This window comes from Vidua chalybeata, chromosome 1 (assembly GCF_026979565.1).
Source record: "Vidua chalybeata isolate OUT-0048 chromosome 1, bVidCha1 merged haplotype, whole genome shotgun sequence".
In the NCBI taxonomy this organism is placed as follows: domain Eukaryota; kingdom Metazoa; phylum Chordata; class Aves; order Passeriformes; family Viduidae; genus Vidua; species Vidua chalybeata.
Window position 1 is genome coordinate 127,844,915 of NC_071530.1, and position 20,003 is coordinate 127,864,917.

The 20,003-nt window shown below is 37.4% G+C and overlaps 1 protein-coding gene across 1 annotated transcript; it reads right to left on the reverse strand.

The window, feature by feature from the left end:
- On the reverse strand, window positions 1–18,170 carry CALB1 (calbindin 1). The gene is made up of 11 exons (XM_053944277.1): window positions 18,000–18,170; window positions 17,622–17,698; window positions 13,125–13,199; window positions 8,404–8,487; window positions 8,259–8,315; window positions 5,213–5,290; window positions 2,909–2,964; window positions 2,772–2,811; window positions 2,632–2,685; window positions 2,410–2,481; window positions 1–1,994 (listed from the first exon to the last, which is right to left on the reverse strand). The coding sequence occupies exons 1-11, from the start codon at window positions 18,079–18,081 to the stop codon at window positions 1,881–1,883; spliced, it is 789 nt and encodes a 262-aa protein (XP_053800252.1). The 5' UTR covers window positions 18,082–18,170; the 3' UTR covers window positions 1–1,880.
- Between the last annotated feature and the right edge of the window lie 1,833 nt (window positions 18,171–20,003).

The following is a 20,003-nucleotide window of genomic DNA, read 5'->3' on the forward strand; positions in this document are numbered from 1 at the left end:
TTTCAAGTGGACAATATGAACAATATCAATCATTTATTGTACTGATAGGCAGATTCACTGTTCCTTCACTTCATGTACACAATTGTATTTCACATTGCATAGAGAAAAGAGGAGACAAGCACGTAAGACGTTAAATCACTGTGCATGGAGTGGGAGTAAAACAGTGAGAATGAACTGGCTTAACCTTAGTTTTTTGTGTGGATTTTTTTCCCAGCAAGACCCTTTCCAGCACCACCTACCCCTTAACTTTCCAAGGCTCAGGCTGGAGAGAGCCCAAGGCTATTAGGTCATTTCTGAAATGGTATTTTGTTGCTTGAGTTCACCTGAGGAATTCAAGGACTCATTTCACTGGGAGTTCAATGACTGTAATCTTGAAGGATTGAGCCTCATTGTTTGAGACACATTTTAAATAAAATTAATTTGCTTCCAAATGCTAAATAAGACACAGAAACACATCTGAGAAGTTGTATATAGTTAATCTGCTAACCTGGAATTGCTTCCAAAACAGTTGTACATGGAGGCAGCATAGGTTTATTGGCATTAAGAGGCAGCCCAATTTCTCTCCTTCTCCAGTACTTACTGGGAGCAGTGGCCTGGACATTCATGAAGTTGTCTGGCATAAAATTGGTGTGAAGTAAAAAGGAAGCCAGGCCAAAAAAACCCAAGGATGCAAGAAGATAGGGCTGCTTCATAGTATAGTTCCCATTTAAAAAATACATCTCTAATATAATAAAAAGCAGAGCCCACCATTTACTAAATTACTAAATTGTTATAAAATCTGTACTGTTTTTTCTTCATTTATTGTCAAACTTTAGTGCTAGTGAGATAGACTAGTAATTCAGTGTAAGATCCAAGGAGGCACATTTTTTTAAAATAGTCAGTTTGTCCTTTACATGGTACAGATACAAGAATCCAGGAGATACACAAACTAGACACCAATAATCTTAGGATATTAAATTTAATTATAGATTACACAGAATATGATGTAAAAACAGCAATTTACTAGAATAATTATAACCTGCAAAATGTGAAAATAGTTTAGAAAATGGATTGTCATATTCTCTGACACAGCAATAGTCATGAAAGGTACACTTATAATATCATATGTTAATCTGTGTATTAACTATACTACCTGTCATTTAGCCAGGATTTCAAGACAGATTAACGGCATTTATTTCTGAAGTGCCTATGTTTAAATTCAATAAAACAGCTAGATTGAGAACACTATATTTTTATCAACTACTGTATGGAGATCTATTCCAGATAAATGCTTTGTCTATATGCTATGAATTCATAATGAGAAGAGTAATTGTAAGACTGCAGAGAGTACAACCTGTAAGTGGGTGGTTTGACAACTGAAAATATTTCTTAGTGCCTTATTAAATTTTTGAAATCAGACATGCCAATGTCTCTTTCCTATTTCAGACCTAGATCATATTTAATCTGAATTCATGTTTTATATTTTAAAACCCCACATTTATTTGTTTTGGGAAAGATGTGTGTATATGTGTAGATCTTTTTGTTACGTAGTTTAACAAGAAATGTTGCAAGTGTCAAAGGATATGATGACCACAGCAATGTCAGCAGGTTTAATTTTTCTCCAGCCATGTTTATGAAAGCAAAAACCCAACCAAAACCAACCCTCACATATTTAGTTTCTTTTTGAATATACAGACTGGCCCAAACACTGACATTCTCTTTATCAATCTTATTGTTACAAAAACTGTACATTACAAACAGTATAGAAACAAACTGAAAGGAATGTGCCACACATCCTGGCTAATTTTCTATATGCAGTTTAAAAATACAGCCTACTCCCTTATAGTGCACAGTTATTGTGTAGAGTACATCACTAGTTAAGTGGACATGATAGAAGAGCTCTAATTTTCCTCAGCACAGAGAATAAGAGCCAATTCTGCTCGGTAAAGCTTTCCTCCATCAGACAAGGCCATGATGCTTTTCTTGTATGTTGCAAGGTTGGTAATGTCTAATTCCTATTTAAAGAACAGATAATGCTTTATAATCCTGTTTAGTTATCAGCATGAACAAGTTTACTTCCAATGGCAGGAAATGAGAGAAAATCCCAGGTATTCTCAGCCTGTCCAACAGTAACACACTAAAATGTTTTTATATATTTGTATGTTATCCATTATATGATAGCCATATGTTAGCTTGCTGCTAGCTGGTGTCTCAGAGGCAAGCAAGCTCTTGACAATGTGACTGTGTAATCAAAACTCCCCTAGTTCAGGATTTACACTGCTATTATTTCCACCACAATTTTTAGTTGTACTTTGACTTCAGGAATTATGACTTAGAAGATCTATATTTATCTTATTAGGGTGGATTAAAGCGTCCTTAAAATCCAAGTTAAATCTAATCTCTAAGGGGAAAGAAGCCCTCTAGGATTACCTTTTTGTTCTTTTCACAGAGATCCTTCAGTAGGGCATCAAGTTCATTTTCATCTATATAGCCATTACCATCCTGAAAAATACCATTAAAGATAAGTTTAAACATTTATTTTTAAATGTTAAAAATAAATTTTTCATTTCAGACATTATGGCTAGTTCTCCACAAATTCAGAAAATAAGTGCCAATAAGCTACACCACTAATAACATTTTTTAAAGACTTACTTGATCATACATCTCAAAGGCATTATTGAATTCTTTTGCACACATTTTGACACCCTAAATGCCAAAAGGAAAACAAATCCATTAATGACACCAGTTATGTGTGATGTAACAGGTTACCTGAAGAATGTGAATATTCATACCTGAAATTTAATAAGAAAATTTTCCTGTACAGGGAGCAGTCTTTGGAGAGAAAAAAAACAAAGGTCAAAATATTTAACTGTTCCCATTACAGCACTTGGTATATGATATTTCTTGTGAAAAGAAACAGAAGACATACCTGGCCAGTTCAGTAAGCTCCAACTTTCCATCATTGTTTGCATCAAACATCCTGAGCTGAAAGAATATATAAATTTACATTGCTAATCAAAATTAATCAACCTAATGAAGAAAACACTTATTTGGAAAACTTAAATCCAATTAACTTTGTCCTGAAATGATGTCCCCAGGTCACATTTACTGTGTAATACGTTTAAGTACTGACTAAGTAATTTATAGTAATTAATTCTACTGCAAAATCTTGATAAGTAACCAGATAAGCAATTCTGATTAACCTGTGGTAAGGTAGGTCTTAGCCTGCCTACACTGCTGAATGAATGTCCTGTATGAGAAATGTGCATGCTATTATTTATAAATGAGAGGAGTGTTGATGTGATAATATTTTACTTTTGACTTCATGTCATGATTGGGTAATAGAATCATTATTTTCTGTTCATAAAGATGAAAAACTGTTGGGTTAAGTAAAGTAGAATCCAAGGCATTCAGTTCCCAAGACAGAAAACAATAGATATTTCATTCAATTGAACACATCTAACTATTTAAGTGAAGACAATATTTTTTTTTACTGTGATATATTTAAAAAAAAAAAATGAACAGATGTTGCAGGTGATCCTATTTTCTTGATGGTATGAAAATGGGAAAATAAATCTCTCCAAAGAAGCATAATTAAATTATAGTAATAACTTTGTTAATATAATTTCACAAAATAAGTGATTATTATTTCTAATAATTTTTAATAACTCTACTATTAAAGGTTTTTCCTTTGAGGCCTTGAAAGGATGAGTTCCTGCCACTTAAAAAGCACAAACAGCTTATAATAGCTGTTAGAAGTAGATGAAGATATTGATCCTGCATAGGACTTTCTCTTCCAGTATTTATATCTGTATAGTTCAATTTTTCTACTTTCAAACATTATATTGCACTTGCTGCATAAAAGAGTCACAAAAGCAGCAGACTACAAAACATTGTATTGAAAGCACCACCACCTACACGCCATCCCATCACCTGCAATCACAATAATTTTAGATGTAATTTATAGATAAGAGGAAAAGCAACATCCTGTGCTGATATATATGCATAAACATATATCCTTTTAAAGAGGGAGCTAATGTGATGCAATGAGAAAAGGCCTAATTTCACTTCATTAATACAAAATAAATGACAAAGGATACCAGAAAAAAGTAACCAATTCTATGAACATTTATTTCTAGACAGCAGGATGGTTCCTTTTAACACTTCCTTCCTTTGTATAAAAGCATCTGCCTTGTGTGCATTTCCCAGGAAAATAGATTTGCATTTGAGGGAGGTAAGCAGTGGCAGCTGTGAAGTGAACTTATTTTGTATTTTGATGAGTTAGTGGCTGGCTCTGCCTGCCAGCAGCTGCTCAGGACTGTGTGTTTTTTATTATCCTTCTGTTTTCTGTGGAGATGATTGGAGAGCTGGGCTTATTTTTTTCTCTTTTAACTAAATTCTTTGTCAATGCATGTCTCTGCAGAGGCCAGAACTTACAGCACACTTTAGGATGGAGGTCAAAAAGCTCCCTGAATGAGAATGTTATCTTCAGCAGCAAATGAACAGTGACAATTGTGTGTAAATTTTTTATACTGGTACAATGAACCAGCAGACTTTTTCCAGGAGAAACACAAGTTTTGTTCAGCCAATTTTAAGCCAATTTGAGGCCAAGTGCATCTACATAGCACATTTTTGATTTTTAGAAGTATTTTAGGATGAAAACAAGCTGGTAAAACAAAAAAAGTAGATTTATACATTTCCTGAAGACCAGAATTCTGTCTTTTTTTTTTTTCTTGAAAAGTCCATGCAGAAGTCAGTACTGGTCCTTACCATGGAGTGCCATAGCAATGAGATGGATGGATTGTTCAAAGGATGGGCTGACAAAGGAAGCAACAGTTTTGCTATAGTGTTTATCTAAAATATCAATTTTCTGCCTTGAAGCAAGGGGAGAAGGAAAGTGTGAGATATTTGTAAATCTAAGGAAGCCACCATGCAGTGATGTCTTTTAAGACAAGAGACAGACACCACAGCACTGAAAGAAGGCAAAATATAGAAAGTAACGCCAAATTAATTTGATCTAAACAATATAATTATGATAAGAACAATTTTGCTCCTATGAAATGTGAAGACTTTGGTTTTACAGCTAGCAACACAAGGGAGCAGAACAGGGAAAATATAATGGCATGTCACGATGTTATATAAATACCAAGAAGGTTAAAAACTGCTGGACTTTTCTTTTTAAACAGTACTGAAAACTGCCCATTAACCCCATTATGCCTCTAAATAAACTTACCATTATTTCTGTGTATTCCGTTAGCTTTGAGTCTTCAATCTGCTTATTTGCTTTCTGTAATAAATCTTTCAAGAAGCTCTGTTAAAATAAATAGAGTTAAAAGGTGAATTTTTATCTACTTACTTGACTTGCTAACTTCAGATTAAAGTAATGGGAAATACTACTTTACTTCCACTTTAGTATTTACTACTGAAGTTCCAAATAAGTAGGAAAAAAAAGTTATTAACAGCTAAGAGTATATGTTTCTTTTGGTAAGTTCTAGAATATTGAATTTTATTTGGAAAAAGTAACTAATAAAACTTCCTGCATTGTATGCCATTTGTTGTATTGTGAATTTGGAAAAAAGTTTGGCTTTCAAGTATCCTGCTTCTTAATATGCACTATCAGTAAACTAAACTAATTAACCTTGGGTCTCCTTGAAAACTTGTATGCCTAATCACTTCTTGCAGCATCTGAACAATTTTACAGAAAAGATCAATGATTAATTGAGTTTTGTCCTTGCCTATGGCATTACCTGATGCTAGAAGTGAACATTGCTTCTTCCTACTTTGTATTTTAAATGTGTACAGCCAATTTCAATGCATTTGAATGAGAATTTGATGTCACATGACTTGAAACACCAGCCATTTTTACTTTTAAAAATAAGATTGTTTCCACCCATTCCATGTTTTAAATTTCTGTACTAGATCTGTGACAGCAAAAAAAAGGAAGATACCAAATTGTAAAGCAAGGGCATTACAAGACCTGATGAAGGACCTAATTCGTGTCATCAGCTGGAGTGTCATTATCCTTGCAGAATTTTCCCTTGTAGAAAATGGGAGAGCTTATAAGAAAATATGCTTGCATTCCTGGACCTGAGTGCAGCCATGTCAATAATGGTATGACTAACACTCCCCAACATGACTAGCAGCCTGGCCCGCTCCAGGCTGGAGGCCCTTCCTGGTAGCTTGTATAATGAAGAACATGACTGAAATGTTGTGAATGGATGTTTCAGAAACATGTTTATTGTGTGCTTCAATTGAAAATAGAACTGGAAGGGAAATTAAAAGGCTATTCAGTTCATGTGTCAAGAAAGGATTCTATCTATCTAAACTTCCTGAATTAGTCTCTGATCTGAGCTATTGCCAAACAGTTCCTAAATACAGGCAGTGATGAAGAGTCTGCCTCCCCCTTAGACAACATACTCTACTGCCATTACTATTGTTAGAAAGTTTTCTTGATTTCCAGCTTAAATTTCACTTACAAAGTTGTAAGTGGGTGTACTCCTCCCATAGCAAATACTTAAAAATGTTTTTGCTTGCCAAGAAATACTGATCTAAAAATAAAAGTGGACATTTATGTCTTATTTTCAGTGTTAAAATGACCTCTTTCTCTGAGGCAAATGAAACCTCACAGCACAAGAGAGATTAGTTTAGAGATTCAGTTAAAATGCCTTCATTTTTCAGCTGGCCCTCAATCAACCCTGCCTTTTAAAATCTATTTTAAAATATAGCAGTCAGCAGGCATCATCTAACAGCTGGAGAGTTCTCAAGTGCTACCTTTTCCTGATCCTGCAACTTTAAAAACACTGGCCTGGTGCAACCAGTCAGCAGAAGAATGGGCTTGTCTGCCTGAGGGTTACCCTAAGCTTAGATCCTCAGCAAATGTCACACAGATATCAAACTCAGAAAGGGAAAAGGAAAAAAAAAGAAGTGAATTTTCTGTCATGGATTTCTTTTCTGAGCAGAAGAACAGGAAAGATTTTGAACAATTTGATCTCCTGATGCTTTATTTAAAACTTACATCACTCTTCTTTATACCACATATGGACAAACTAGTCCAAATAAGATGAATGAACACAGATAGTTCTCTTGCTATGAATTGCTTTGATTCCTTTGAATGTAAAGCTACAATAATGAATCAAATGCAGTTGAACTGTGGAAAATGGCACCTTTCTACTGAGAAAGCTGTTGTATATGAGTATCTCTGCTATGAAGAAAGGCAGAGAGAATTGGGACGCTTAAGCTTGGAGAAGAGGAGCACATCAGGAGAACATCATCAAAGTATATAAATACTTCAAGAGAGGGTGCAAAGAGGATGGAGCTAGGCTACTGACAGGACCAGAGACAATGGTGACAAAGTGAAACACAAAATGTTCCCTCTGAGCATCAGGAAACACATTTTCACTGCAAGGATGACACAGCACTGGCACAGGTTGCCCATGGAGGCTGTAGAGTCTTCATTCTTGGTGACATGCGAAGGCCATCTGAACAAGGTCCTGGGCAACTGCTCTGGGTGGTATTGCTTGAGCAGAGGGGTTGGCCCAGATGACCTCCAGAGGTTCCTAACAACCACCCTGTGTTTCTGTGACACTAACTCAGCATCAGCAAATTAATGTTGGTTGTATGACTAGGGAAATAAAATCACTCTTGTTTCAAGATTTCTTAACTGTGCAAGGCTGAGATGCCTAATGGGGTAACCTTGATTCTGCTCTTATTTGTGTATATTAAAGCCGATACCAAAATCCTACTAGGTTAAGCAAGCAGAGGCAGCACAATTCCATTTTGTTAGTCTAACAGTATTAGAGTTAGGAAATTGTAGGGTTACATGGTACTTGAGACAGAATCAACTGATCAACTGTCCAGCAGCATAGTGATTAATAGTAGTGATGCTCTTAAGAAAAAACAAACCAAAGCAGCTCTTTTCCCTAAGAGACCAAAAAAAAAAAAAAAAAAAAAAAAAAAAAAAAACCAAAACCCAACATAGCTGTTAGAGAGACTCATCTTGCTTAATCTTCCTTACTTCTGAGCTACCTGGTACCCTAAGTCATTTGATACCAACACTTACCTGAATTAAAACATGGCTTAAAAAGCATTGATCAGATTAGAGTTTCACTTTAAATAATTTACTGGTGATAAAAACATCAGCTAATTGTATTGCATTTTTTGTCATGTTTGAAATGCAAAAACATGCACAAGTGGGATGTATCTGAAGAAAGAGATAGCAGCACAAGGCTGTAACCCAACACCTGTTCTCATGTTGTGCATGCTCATAGATACTGGTTTACCTTAAGTTCCTCAGAATCAATGAAGCCGCTGTGGTCGCTGTCATATTTCCTCCATGTCTGCAATCAGAATGTAAATGCTTTAATGATATCTTTATGGCAGGCAGGTCTTCGATGGTTTTATAACAGACAACTTTTCATACTGTACCTGCATGAAATCTTCACTTGACTTTAGCTGCTGGCATCTGAAGAACAACAGGAAATTCTCTTCCGTTGGCAATACCTGAGCAAGCTGTAACAGAGTTTAAGAAAGATTAAATTTTGGCTCTTCATCAGGCCAGCTGAGCCTGTAACAGAGCATGAAGATTTTTAAAGTGTACAGAATTCTTTGTGCTCATACTGCTGCTGCCGTATTGTGGCCCGCTTGGAAGCTTCGTCCTGCTAGCTGAAGTGTTTGGAAGATGCCTCTGAAAGGCTTCTGGCCTGCAGCTTTGTCATAGTCATCAAGGTCAAACAGAACTTGAGGTCTGAGAGAAGGGAGTGAGGTAGCACTTTACTAAAAGGGTAGCCAGGGAAAGGGGAAAAAAATTCACCCATGCAGAATTAGAATCTGTATTAAAATCCATTGAATCAGCATGAAGGGAAAGCATAACACAAGGATTCACAGAGGATAAGTGTGAAGGACCATGAATGAGAAAACAGAAATATAGACTACTCAGATACCAAGAAAGGTATACCAAGAAAGAAAGGAACACTGACATGAAGAACATGTGTGTAATATAAATGGTTAAATATAAGAAAAAGCCAGGAGAAAAAAAAACAGAAAATAGGGAGAGTAAGGGATGGCAGTTCTCATTTGTCAGTCACAGAGATGTGTTCAAAAAGAGCTATAAATACCAGAAAGAAATCAAGAGGGCTTTTAGCCCTGCAAAACCAGGGATGGTTCTTCCAATGCCTCTTCTCTACAAAAGGCTTTTTTAAAATCAGACATTATTGTACTGATTATTGAAAATGTTCATTTACTATAACTCAATTTTGGCAAGTGACAAATGTAGAAGATGGAAACTATGCTGTATAATTTAATGTAAAATCATGATTTGTTTTTAACAAAAGCTCAATTTTTTTTCTGTACTCAAAATGTATGAAATATGTTTTGATTAAAAAAAAAAACTTTTTACTTGAAGAATAGACCAGCTGTGCTTACTATGGAGAAAATGGAGAAAGACAGATTTCTTAGCAGCATTCTTTTATGTAAAATGACATCTGCAGACTTTCTGGAGTCCCATCTTAAAATTTTGATTCAAATTTTTGTTTTTCTGCCTTCGTTTCACACCCTCAAATCTTTTGTTCTGCCTATTTCAGTGCTACTGCCTAATTGCTGAGGCTTTTTTATTGGGAACCAGCAGAGCCATTAGTGTCTTCAGCTCTCACCTGACAGACACAACAAAGTTATGGAGATATATCTCTTGTTTCTCTAAAATCATATATGCAAGGAATCATTTAAATTCTTTTAGTGTTAGTACAGCTGAAAAAACACATCAGAGCACTCTCCTTACAGAAATGGTGCAGCTGATGACAGGCTGTCAGGCCCATCAGAGCCTTCTCAGTGCTTTTGCTAAGTGGATGAACATGAAATCAAAATCAACCCAAGAAATGTGTTTTTGTCAGCAGCTTTAAAAACCTACTCCATTATAAATAGAATATACACTTATGGGAAAGTATATATTTATGTGTACACAATAGCTAAATGTGTGTAACTTAGTCCTGATTTATGAAAAAATGTCTTTATTTCTTTCATGACAGAAAATCTTTGATTTTTAGAGTATGCTCCTATTTAACAGCAAATGTTGAATGGAAGAAATATTCAGAATAAAAAAGATAGTTTGGGTGTAGTGACTGATTATAACAATGGAAAAGGATTTGCTTGTGTCGAAAATATAAATAAGATGTCGTTCAATGACATAGGTAACTCCTGTGAATTTTGCAAGGGCACCATAAAATAGTAACTGTCCAAAGGATCATTAACAGCCTATTAGCAGCACCAAACTGTAATTGAGGCACAGAATATATTACCTCTGAAAGAAAATTACCTTATTTTAAGCTATACCTCTCACCCTTTGTGAGTCTCAGGAGAAAGCATTAAATTGCTTTTTGTGGAAAACTCTGCAGTATTAAAGGGATGAGTAGATTGTGTGGAAACTGGTTCAACTTCCCAGTCCCAGTTTTATACCACTATCGAGAAGAAAGATGGAAACCTGGTGCTATTTTAAGTGATGACTTCTTTGTGGAGATAAGCACAGGGGGACTTTGTGAGCATCTTTGAGTAAGAGTGCAGACCATTGCAAGTCTATGTACAGCAGCAATAGAAGTTTAGTGAGCCTTGAGCTTTGCTGCTTTTATGGAGAAGGTTGGTTGTCTCTGGATCGCAAATAATAGAGGACAACTACAAAGCCTGAGACTGGTTTGACTTCTCTCTGGTCAGCTGCAGGCTGAGGTGTGTCTTTATAGGCTACCTAGCAGAAAAAATACTCTCAGTACCTAAAACAATATCAGAACTATTTTCTAGACATTGTTGTCTAAGTAAGTTCTGATGATCTTTAATGTTATTTAAAATTCCTTTTGCTTAATAGAGTGAATTTGCTTTTTAAAATCCTATAATAGAGCATGGGAGTACAAAGAATATTTTAGGCTAATAAGTAGTTGAATTTTTGGCAGCAGTAATCTTCAGATAATTTGAATGTGAAATTGCTGCAGTTCTGAGTTTTGAAACCTTGAGTTTCACAGCAGCATTTTAGTAAAAGCATTGGTCTCAATGAGTACAAAAGGTGAATTAAAGGTCTCTTACACAATGGAAAGAAAGTGGGCAGGTCAGGCTCTGCCTTTAGCTGGAGGACACTGGATAATAGCCAGCGAACTAACTGCAGTGTGCTTGCAAAGACAGAATCAACACTTAATCTGAGCTGAAAATCCACTTCTTCCTCTGTGAAGCCATCCAGGCCTCCTCTTTATCTCAGTCAACAGACCTTTCCTGAAAACTCATTATTGGCTGGCACATTCTTTGTCAAATGCTGTGTGTCCATTTTGAGGGCTGGGAGTCTGAATGGCTTTACATAAGTTTTCTTAAACAGCTGTCACACAATTTTCAGAAAAACGATTTGTCTACTATGTAAATGGGAACAATCTGGAATTACTGGATAATTTTTTTAATATAAGGAAGGAGAGTCAAGTCCAAGTACCAACTTTAATATCGAACTGCTCTGCACGTACCACACATTTCATGAGTTCCATCAGCACTTTCCAAATCGAGCTTCATGCTGATTTAAGGGAAACAAAATAACAGCTATTGGGTTTGGAACTGCTATATTAAGGGAGAAAGTCCCTTCAGTCACTGAACTCCTTACTATCACTATTCAGTTGCTTCCGTGAATGCTGAGCATGCTTGGCCCTTCACTGGGGGTGGTGAGCCATATCAGACCCTATTGGATTTGCTCATCTTCCCTCATTAAGTCAATATCAGAATCAGAAATAGAATTTGAAAGGTAAAACTTCCAGTTATCTTTCCTAACTGAAGAGCCACAGTCTTTTTCAGGCACTGTTCACACATTCTTCTTGCATCACTGCTGGCTCCACAGATATTCAAAAAGACTAATTTAAATAACATTCTTCAATAGGAAATAAATTAATATTTGTTGGTCCAAAACAAAAAGAGTTATGTACCAAATAAACACTACTTCTTTCTAGATGCAAAGCTATTTGATCAATGCTAAGTATTGTTAAAAGATGCACATTTAAAAATCAGTTGTGGCTGCAAGTGAGACAAATTGTTCACATTTCTGTGGTAGTTTAGTCATAATTACATATGCCTTTAAAGAAGTATATAAAATTTAGACATATGACAGAGGAGAAAAGGTATCTTGAAACGATCGATTGTATCAGCAGTGATACTTTCTATTGACTTCTACAGATTCTATTCAATTCTCAGTTTTAAAATTAGATACTGACTCAAAGTTGGTCACTGTAGAAATTTTGCAGGCCTGGCTTGTTTCCAGCTGTTTCTTAATGAGCTCTCTAGGTCAGATTTCTTATTATTAGGAAAAAAACCCACAATATCATTTAATAATAAAACTGCAGTCTCACTGCACTCAGAGTGACATAAATGAGTCGTTGATTTAAGCTCAGAGAAGTGACTTCTCAAACTGTAACCCTATAACCCCACAAACTCTCCCTTTTGAATTGCAGTGCTGAAGAGTGAAATTCAGAGAAAACACAATGGTTTCCCCCCTTCCTATCAAGTTGTCTAAGTTATACAATTGTTGAGCAGCTGTATGAGGAGAAGCTGGTTATCTTCAGCCTCTTCAGAAAATGGGAGTAAGGAATGTGAGAATTTTCTGCCTGCAGTTCTGTTAAAATTCAAGAAAGGAAATCCTAAGAAATTAATTCTTAGCCATGATTAACATGCTAACTTACTTGGGTTACATATTTGGGGTTTTTAAGAATAGACTACATACAGTGACTGCCCAATTAACTTCACTCAGATGTTATCATCACTATTAGGAATGGTGACAGAGCATGAATTCAAAATCACAGGTAGCACTAAATCGCATTACTTCTCATCAAATTACCTTTTTAATTTGAATTTCTGAAATAGAACTTTATTCTTTGTGGAAAACTTAAATTGCTGTTGATGCTTATTTGTATTGAATAAAGACAGAAAAGTTAAATGACTTGTGGTGAAATGTCTGGAATGTGGTAAGGAATGCATTACTTGTTAATTAAAAAGTTTCATTAGTGACAAGAAAAAAAAAGATCTTAAGGGTGAGGAAGAAATATTCTGTGTATCTAAAAATCCGAAGTATTGGCATATTATGCTCACATTGTTCTGTGCTAAATGTATTTTCTTCAAGTAAAGTTACAAAGTAACTGTCTTACCTCAACTATACCTATTTTTCCATCAGTAGATTTCCCGTATTGGTCCACAAAAGCTTTCATTTCAGGTGTTAAATCCTACAAAGTTACAGTGATAGAATCATTACTTTAAAATACAAGAAACATATGTAAACATACTTGAAAAATCTATTATTTGCCAAATAACATACCACATTTAATGAAGTACTCACACATTACAGCTACATTCGTCAAGTTTAAATGAATTTTTTTTTTCATTTTACTTCCTAGGCAATTACATTATAGCTGGTGTGAATGATTGGCATCTAAATGCTTAGAACACTATTTTAGTTTACAGAATGAAAAAATTATAAAGACAGATATGTTGGAAGATGTGTCTAACAGTTCCTTTGTTTAAGATGGTGACAGTGAAGTTCATAGGCAATTATTACTCCATTTTCTCAGTTTTCGTTTTTAAATTAGTAACTTGAAGGCAGTGCAGAATCTTTCAAAATAAGGAAAAAAATTCAGTATAATACATCTGAACACCAAAATAGTCTTTCCACGTCTTTGAGTGGATTTTTCCTGAACAATGGATGCTATTTTAGTCTTAAAGGATCTCATCACAATATCATATTTTTCACTGTTTAGTATTTGGTTATCATGGAAACAGAGTCAAAATGTCACTGCTTAAATGTAGAAAGGGGGACTTAGTCGGGAGAAAACTTTAAGCAGTACCTTAAATCTGACAGAATAAAGCCATCATTGTTGTCCATATAAATTATGGTCCCTGCTATACATCTGTTCTCTAAAGACTATTCTCACTGACTATGGCAAAAAGTGCCAGCCTTGCAGCAAAAATCTGAATATTTGATTTCACACTTCAACTTGACCTGCCTTTCTTTGATATGAGATGTCACCAACCTTCAATACTGATTAAACTTTTAATTTTCATTGTATTTCTTAGAGGTGGAAGCTAGTGAAACCATTCAGCAAGAATAGGGTTACAGTTATATTGAAACAATGGACAATTCTACAGTTATAGATGAAGTTACGTCAGACTTTGGAAATAAAAGGTTTAGTTGTTATAAAAGATCTGATTATATAGTACCTAAGTGATTTTCTCACTGGAGACACAGGGACTCTCAGCTGTACAAAGTCCATTGTAGCTTGTCCCAAATTTCACCTGCCAAAGCTAACTAAAATGTCAGTTCCTTGTAGCTGATACAGTCACGGCCTAGTATCCTATTTCTGTCAAAGTCATCCATAGCAAGTTAGTAATTTGCTGTGGCTTTAATTAGAGATGTAGTTATTAATAAAATGGACTTCAAAGTCACCTTTCATCTAATGATCCCAAAGTGGGGACAAGTTTGCTTAGCAGATAAAATGGGGAATTAGACACTTGGATTTTAATTAGTCCTGGTTAAATATTTTACTAATCTTTCTAATAGCAGTTCTGCAGTGCCGGACAGGGTCCAGCCATTGAAGGAGGCACAATTGATTACAGGTTAAACAAACCAGGAAACTTATTCTCTAGTTCATTATTCATAAATTATGGTGAGTTTTTTGGTGTTCACTTAACCTGCTTATGAGCTGCTTGAAGAGTTATTCGAGTTATCTTATTCAAATATATATTTTTGGTCAAAAATATTGCCTAAATTTAACCAAGTCTAGTGCTAAACCTGATACAGATGCAGTGCTCAATTTTTGAAATGAAGAAACTAGCCCTTCATGCCTTAGACACCTCAGAAAAGATACTTTTCCGACAAGTGAAAAAAATTAGCGTTTTCTGATACGATTTGAAAATGTAAGGATAACTGGCACTACAGAAACCCTCACATAATTGTACTCATAAATAACACACTTCTGCAGAGAAATATTGTCAACTATACAGGCAGAGAAAGTGAGAAATGGATGTGGAATAGCTCAGACAAAATACACCTATTGACACTTTACCAACATCTGTGCTGGTCACTTATACCCCAGGGTTTCTCTTGGCAATTGGCAGTCCCAAATAGAGAATGTATTGCATAAATGTGGGTCACAATAAATGGAAACTATGTTTATACACTTTTGTAGTGTTTATCTTTAAAAAAGAGTTATTTTAGCATGGCTGAACCATGATAAATTATACCAATTCAGTATCTACCATAACGCATGAAGCAAAAAGGCCTAATGTTACCAAAGCTCAAGCACTAAACCTTCTGAGCAGACATTCCCCCTTTCAGGGGGGCTAGCCTGAATCAAGCTGCATGCTACCTCTCTGTCTGAGAAAAAGCAGCTGTGAAAGTACAGGCTTGCTGAGTGGATTAATGCAAGGATTAGCGTCAGAACATAATTAGAGCAGTTCTGTAGTTGGGAAGAATATTGGGAAATATTAAACCATCCTATTCAATGACAGCATCAATGTGATTCTTTAATGCATATGTCACGGCTGATGTAAAATCCAGCTATGAAGAATGCATAATTGAATATTTCAAAAATAGTCAGCAGAAGAGTGACCTGAAATGCAGAAGTTAATGATAAAGAAGCTTTGGAGTGTTAAAAGAAGGACAGACAGGGAAATGACATATAACCTACACTAGTTTCTCAATGTGTGCAAAAGAATACATATTCAAAGATACTGAATTAGTATCCTGTGAGACAAGAAATGAACTAATGAGATGCTTGTTTAGCAAATGAGCCTTCAAATGCAAGAATCAGGTTAGATTTGAAACCTAAGATGACATATAGCTCTACTCCAGAGCCCACAGACCAGGTGCTGAATTTGGTTTTGCTACTGTAGATTGCTCTTTTCAGCAGAGCGTTCCAAAGCTCGGTTTGAATCAGAGATATGGGACAGAAAAACTTAAACATCTGAGCATTTTTAGAATACAGTGTCAGATATTGGCAGAAGTTATTTGAAAAAACCCACATACGTTATAACATTTGTAGCAGATAAGAATAATCCTGTAAGGGTTTCTGTGTTGCTTTGAGTAGGCTATGTTTTTAAGAGATGCACACTTGCTTTGAGAGAGAAAAGATCCTGACCTTAAAATTATAAATGTTTTTTACATTGAGATTCTAATCAATTTTTAGCTACTCAGTAATATATTAGCATTTCTACTAACAATACAATTCATACTAAATATAAAAAAGCTTTAATATCTTCTTTCTACCGAGCAAACTTAAGTTTCCTGCCCTTTAGCACAGAGGAGAGATTTATTCTGTTGCAGTACTTGAAATACATTGAAGGTTTTTAACTTCTCTGTGAAAAAAAAAAATCTACTTTTTCCTTCTAAAACACCCACATTGATTTTCTAATTTTCTGTTTTGTTTTGGGTTTTTTTAACTTCAATTTTGCTTTATTTTATTTTTAATTTTAGTTTGAACTTACACTTAGGAAAATTAGAGCCTACACCAACATCTCTTATAAGAATTAACTGCTACCTAGACTGCAGTAACATTAGAGGCATTGCTGAGAGACAGATTTTCATATGTGTAAAGTTTATATGATACAATTTTCCACAAAATACAACTAAGGTTCATATTAATTATTTTTTTCTGCATTTAGGTCTAAAATATATAGGAATTTCAAAGCAAAGTTAATTATTGAAAAGCTATTTCTCAATCTGAAGGCATTCTTATTAGGAAGTATTAATCTATTTTCTCCAGGCAAACACCATCCACTTAAATTATATTTTTTCTGTTTCTTCAGAATTATTTTAGCATAGATTAATTTAGACTGATTCCATTAAGTTATATATTGGGCTTTGATGCTAAAAGTCGCTGTATTTTTACACAGAATCTTTAATTTCTTTCTTTATTTCTCCCTTATCTTTTCTCCCCCTGTATGGGTATAATTTGGAGATAATTAATAATTAAAGTTTCAATAACTCGTACACAGACATGTTTTGACAACACTGTCAAAAACTTCGCTGTCTCTCTGAGCTATTTAAACAGCCAGGATTTGGTACTCATACACCTGGAGAAGAGCAATAAGTGTTTAGGAGTCATCTGCAGATCTATTTAGTGACCACCAAGGGGCAGAAATGCATTTCAGCCCGTGCTGCCCATTAGGTGTGAAATTAAGTCCAACTACCCTGAAGTGTTGGGTTTTTCCTTTTCTTCTTTTTTTTTTTTCCTAATTTTTTTTTTTTTTTCTTCTCTCCCCCCCCCCCCCCCGCCAGTTTTAATGAGTACATCTCTGTATCAGATAAAATTAATTGCAATGGGATAAGGTCCCATCCAAGGCAAAATTACAGCATCCATACATTTCTTGACTTTTCTTTTTAAGCACTGTCAGAAGTATCAGCTTGTAGCCTTGCAAGGTACGAGCGGGAGCCGCTCATCAGTGAGGTGGACCCTGGTTTCACCTTTCCAAAGGAGATGATTTATCAGATTTGCAACTTGCTCATTTCTAACCAAGCTTTGCCCGCTGCGGTAGGTGCATGAACCGTGGGATGACAAGAGAGAACAGAAGGAACCAGGGCACTGGAGTTTGCTCAAGAAAACTCTTCTTTCCCTTAGAAGATGGAAAAGTGGGGCGAAACGTTAACCTACCAAGCCTGCCTTCTTCCGTGCCTGCTGCAGCTCCTGGATGAAGTTTTGTAGCTCCTTCCCGTCCATGAACCCATTGCCTGAATGAACAACAGAAAGAGTTACGGCTGCCGTCACCGCTCCCTCCAAACTCTCTCTCCGTTCTCCAGCGCCGGCAGGGGCATCTCCGACCCGGCCGTTCCCTCCCGGCGAGCGGCTCCCCGCGCACCTCTCCCGGCCCCGGCCCCGGCCCCGATGGCTCCGGGGCTGCGCCCGAGGCTGCGGGCGGCGGGCGGGGACCGGGCCGGTTTCGGGCGGGCAGCGGAGCTGTCCCCCCAGCCTCCCGCGGGCTCGCCCCCCTCGCCCCCCGCGCCCCCGCCGTCCCGGAGGGAAAGGAGTCACCGTCGGAGTCGTAGTGGTGCCAGATCTCGAAGAACTGGGCGGCCGAGATCTCCACGCCCTGCAGGTGGGTCTCCGCCGTCATGGTGGGCGCGGGGCGGCGCGGGGGGGGGGGCGCTGTCCGCGGTCCTGACTTGCCTCTGACCGCGGCCGGCGCGGAACGGCAGCGGCGGCTCCGACGGCTCCTTCCGCCGCCGCCCCGCCGAGGGCTATTTATGAGGCCGTCCCGGCCGGGCCACTCCCCCCGGCGCTGCCCTCCCTCTCCGCGGGCACCGGCGTGCCCTCCCCGCCCTGCGCGGGGGGGCCGGGGTCTCCCGACGGCGGCACCGCGGCCGGGGCCAGCCCGGCGGCGGAGCCCTCGGGAACTGACACCCCTCGACGTAGGAGGGGTGTGTGGGCGCCGAGCGAGAAGCCCCGAGCAGAGCGTTGAATGACCCACTGAGGAGTTACTGCGCATCCCTTGCTGTGGAGAGCATGCCCATGAGACGTGGGGACAGAGGGTGAGCACAGCCTCCCAGTTTAGCCGTTGGGTTTCCATGTGGAAGAGGGTCCTGAATTTTAGAGCGTGGCTTGCAGCATCTCAGGATGCCTGCGTACAAGAAAAAAAACAAAAAACCAAAAAACAACCACTTATGGCGCCATGTGGGCTGCGAGGAACCCATTTTTCACTGTTCCATCTCCAATCCAGACCTGCAGACAGCTTTGCACAGAGATGATCTCTGAAGAGCTGCAACCCTTTACCTGATATTCCTTCTGAGATAGAATGGAATCTTGAGATATCCTTATTGAGACAGAATAGAAAAAGTGCAGAGGCATGAGGGACACTACCAGTCTGCTCTGACTGAGCAAGAGCTTTTTTTTGGTAGACCAGCTTTGGAGGCTTGCTCTCTTATAAGCAGTGAGTTGGAGGAAGGGAACACAGCAGCTTACACAAATCTCCCTCTTGCAGTGGGGAAACATGGTGCTGTGCTGATAATGCTAAGTCCCTTTTGGGATGATTAATTTTAGTCATTAGGGCTACCTGGATACTCTGAAGCACTGAAACTGCCTTTCTCCTTCCAGCAGTATCCTTCAGATACTACATGGAGTTCTGATAGTTTGATGGTCAAGATGACTTGGCAAATGCAGTAGGTAGTACAGTAAAGATGAGAGATGCAAACAGCTGGGAAACCCAGAAATCTCCATGTGTTAAGTGGTCAACATGACTAACAGTAGGACAATAGTATGTTAAGACTCACAAATAACATGAGCATAAAAAAATAACAGGATAATGCAGAAGACAGCAAAATGCCAATGGGGATGGATAACCCATCAGGATGAGAGGGGATGCTTAGTTAAAGGCTGACATGTTGTGAGAGGGATTTCAGTAGATTGGGTGGCTGAAATCTTGCATGCATTATGAAACAAGATGTGGACATAGTGATTAAGTAATCATGAGACCTTATACTTGATTCCTTCCATCTTTCCATTCTCCTGTTTCCCCACCTGTTATGTGCAGCCTTCTCTCCTTCTGGAGCTGCCGTTTGGCTGTGAGTTGTACAAGAGATGCACCAGTCTGGCCTGTGTTTTTTTAGCTACTGAACAAAACAGCATCTAAGAGAAAAGACACAAGAAACTGATTATTAATCTCTTCAGTTCAAAATATTTGTATTAGTGAAAAAATGTTTAGACTAGTTTTGCCATCACAAATACCCATTATACTTACGAAAGGGCTGAAGAAATTTTAATATTTTCTTACAATCAGGCTCTGTGTTTCACCATGTAAAAAAGAAATAAAAAATTGTGACTGGACCAATTTCCCATCTAGGAACTACTTTTCAGGCATGGCTTTCTCAGAGTAGGAGACTTCAGTGGGACCAATATCATGAAACTTTTGTAATCTGCCTACATCTTTTCTTGAAAAAAAAAATCTGAACCTAACACATTTCTTTCCATAAAGTAGCAATAGTGACCAGAAAAGAGAGAATTCATGAGGCTTATTTTTACAAGGAGAAAAGACATGGCAGA

Coding starts and splice junctions, on each gene's coding strand:
- CALB1 (XM_053944277.1), bottom strand. CDS start 18,081: ATGACGGCGGAGACCCACCTGCAGGGCGTGGAGATCTCGGCCGCCCAG. Junction 17,699..17,999: donor GCACCACTACGACTCCGACG/GTGACTCCTTTC, acceptor TTGTTCATTCAG/GCAATGGGTTCATGGACGGG. Junction 1,995..2,409: donor TCTGTGAAAAGAACAAAAAG/GTAATCCTAGAG, acceptor TTCTTTAAATAG/GAATTAGACATTACCAACCT.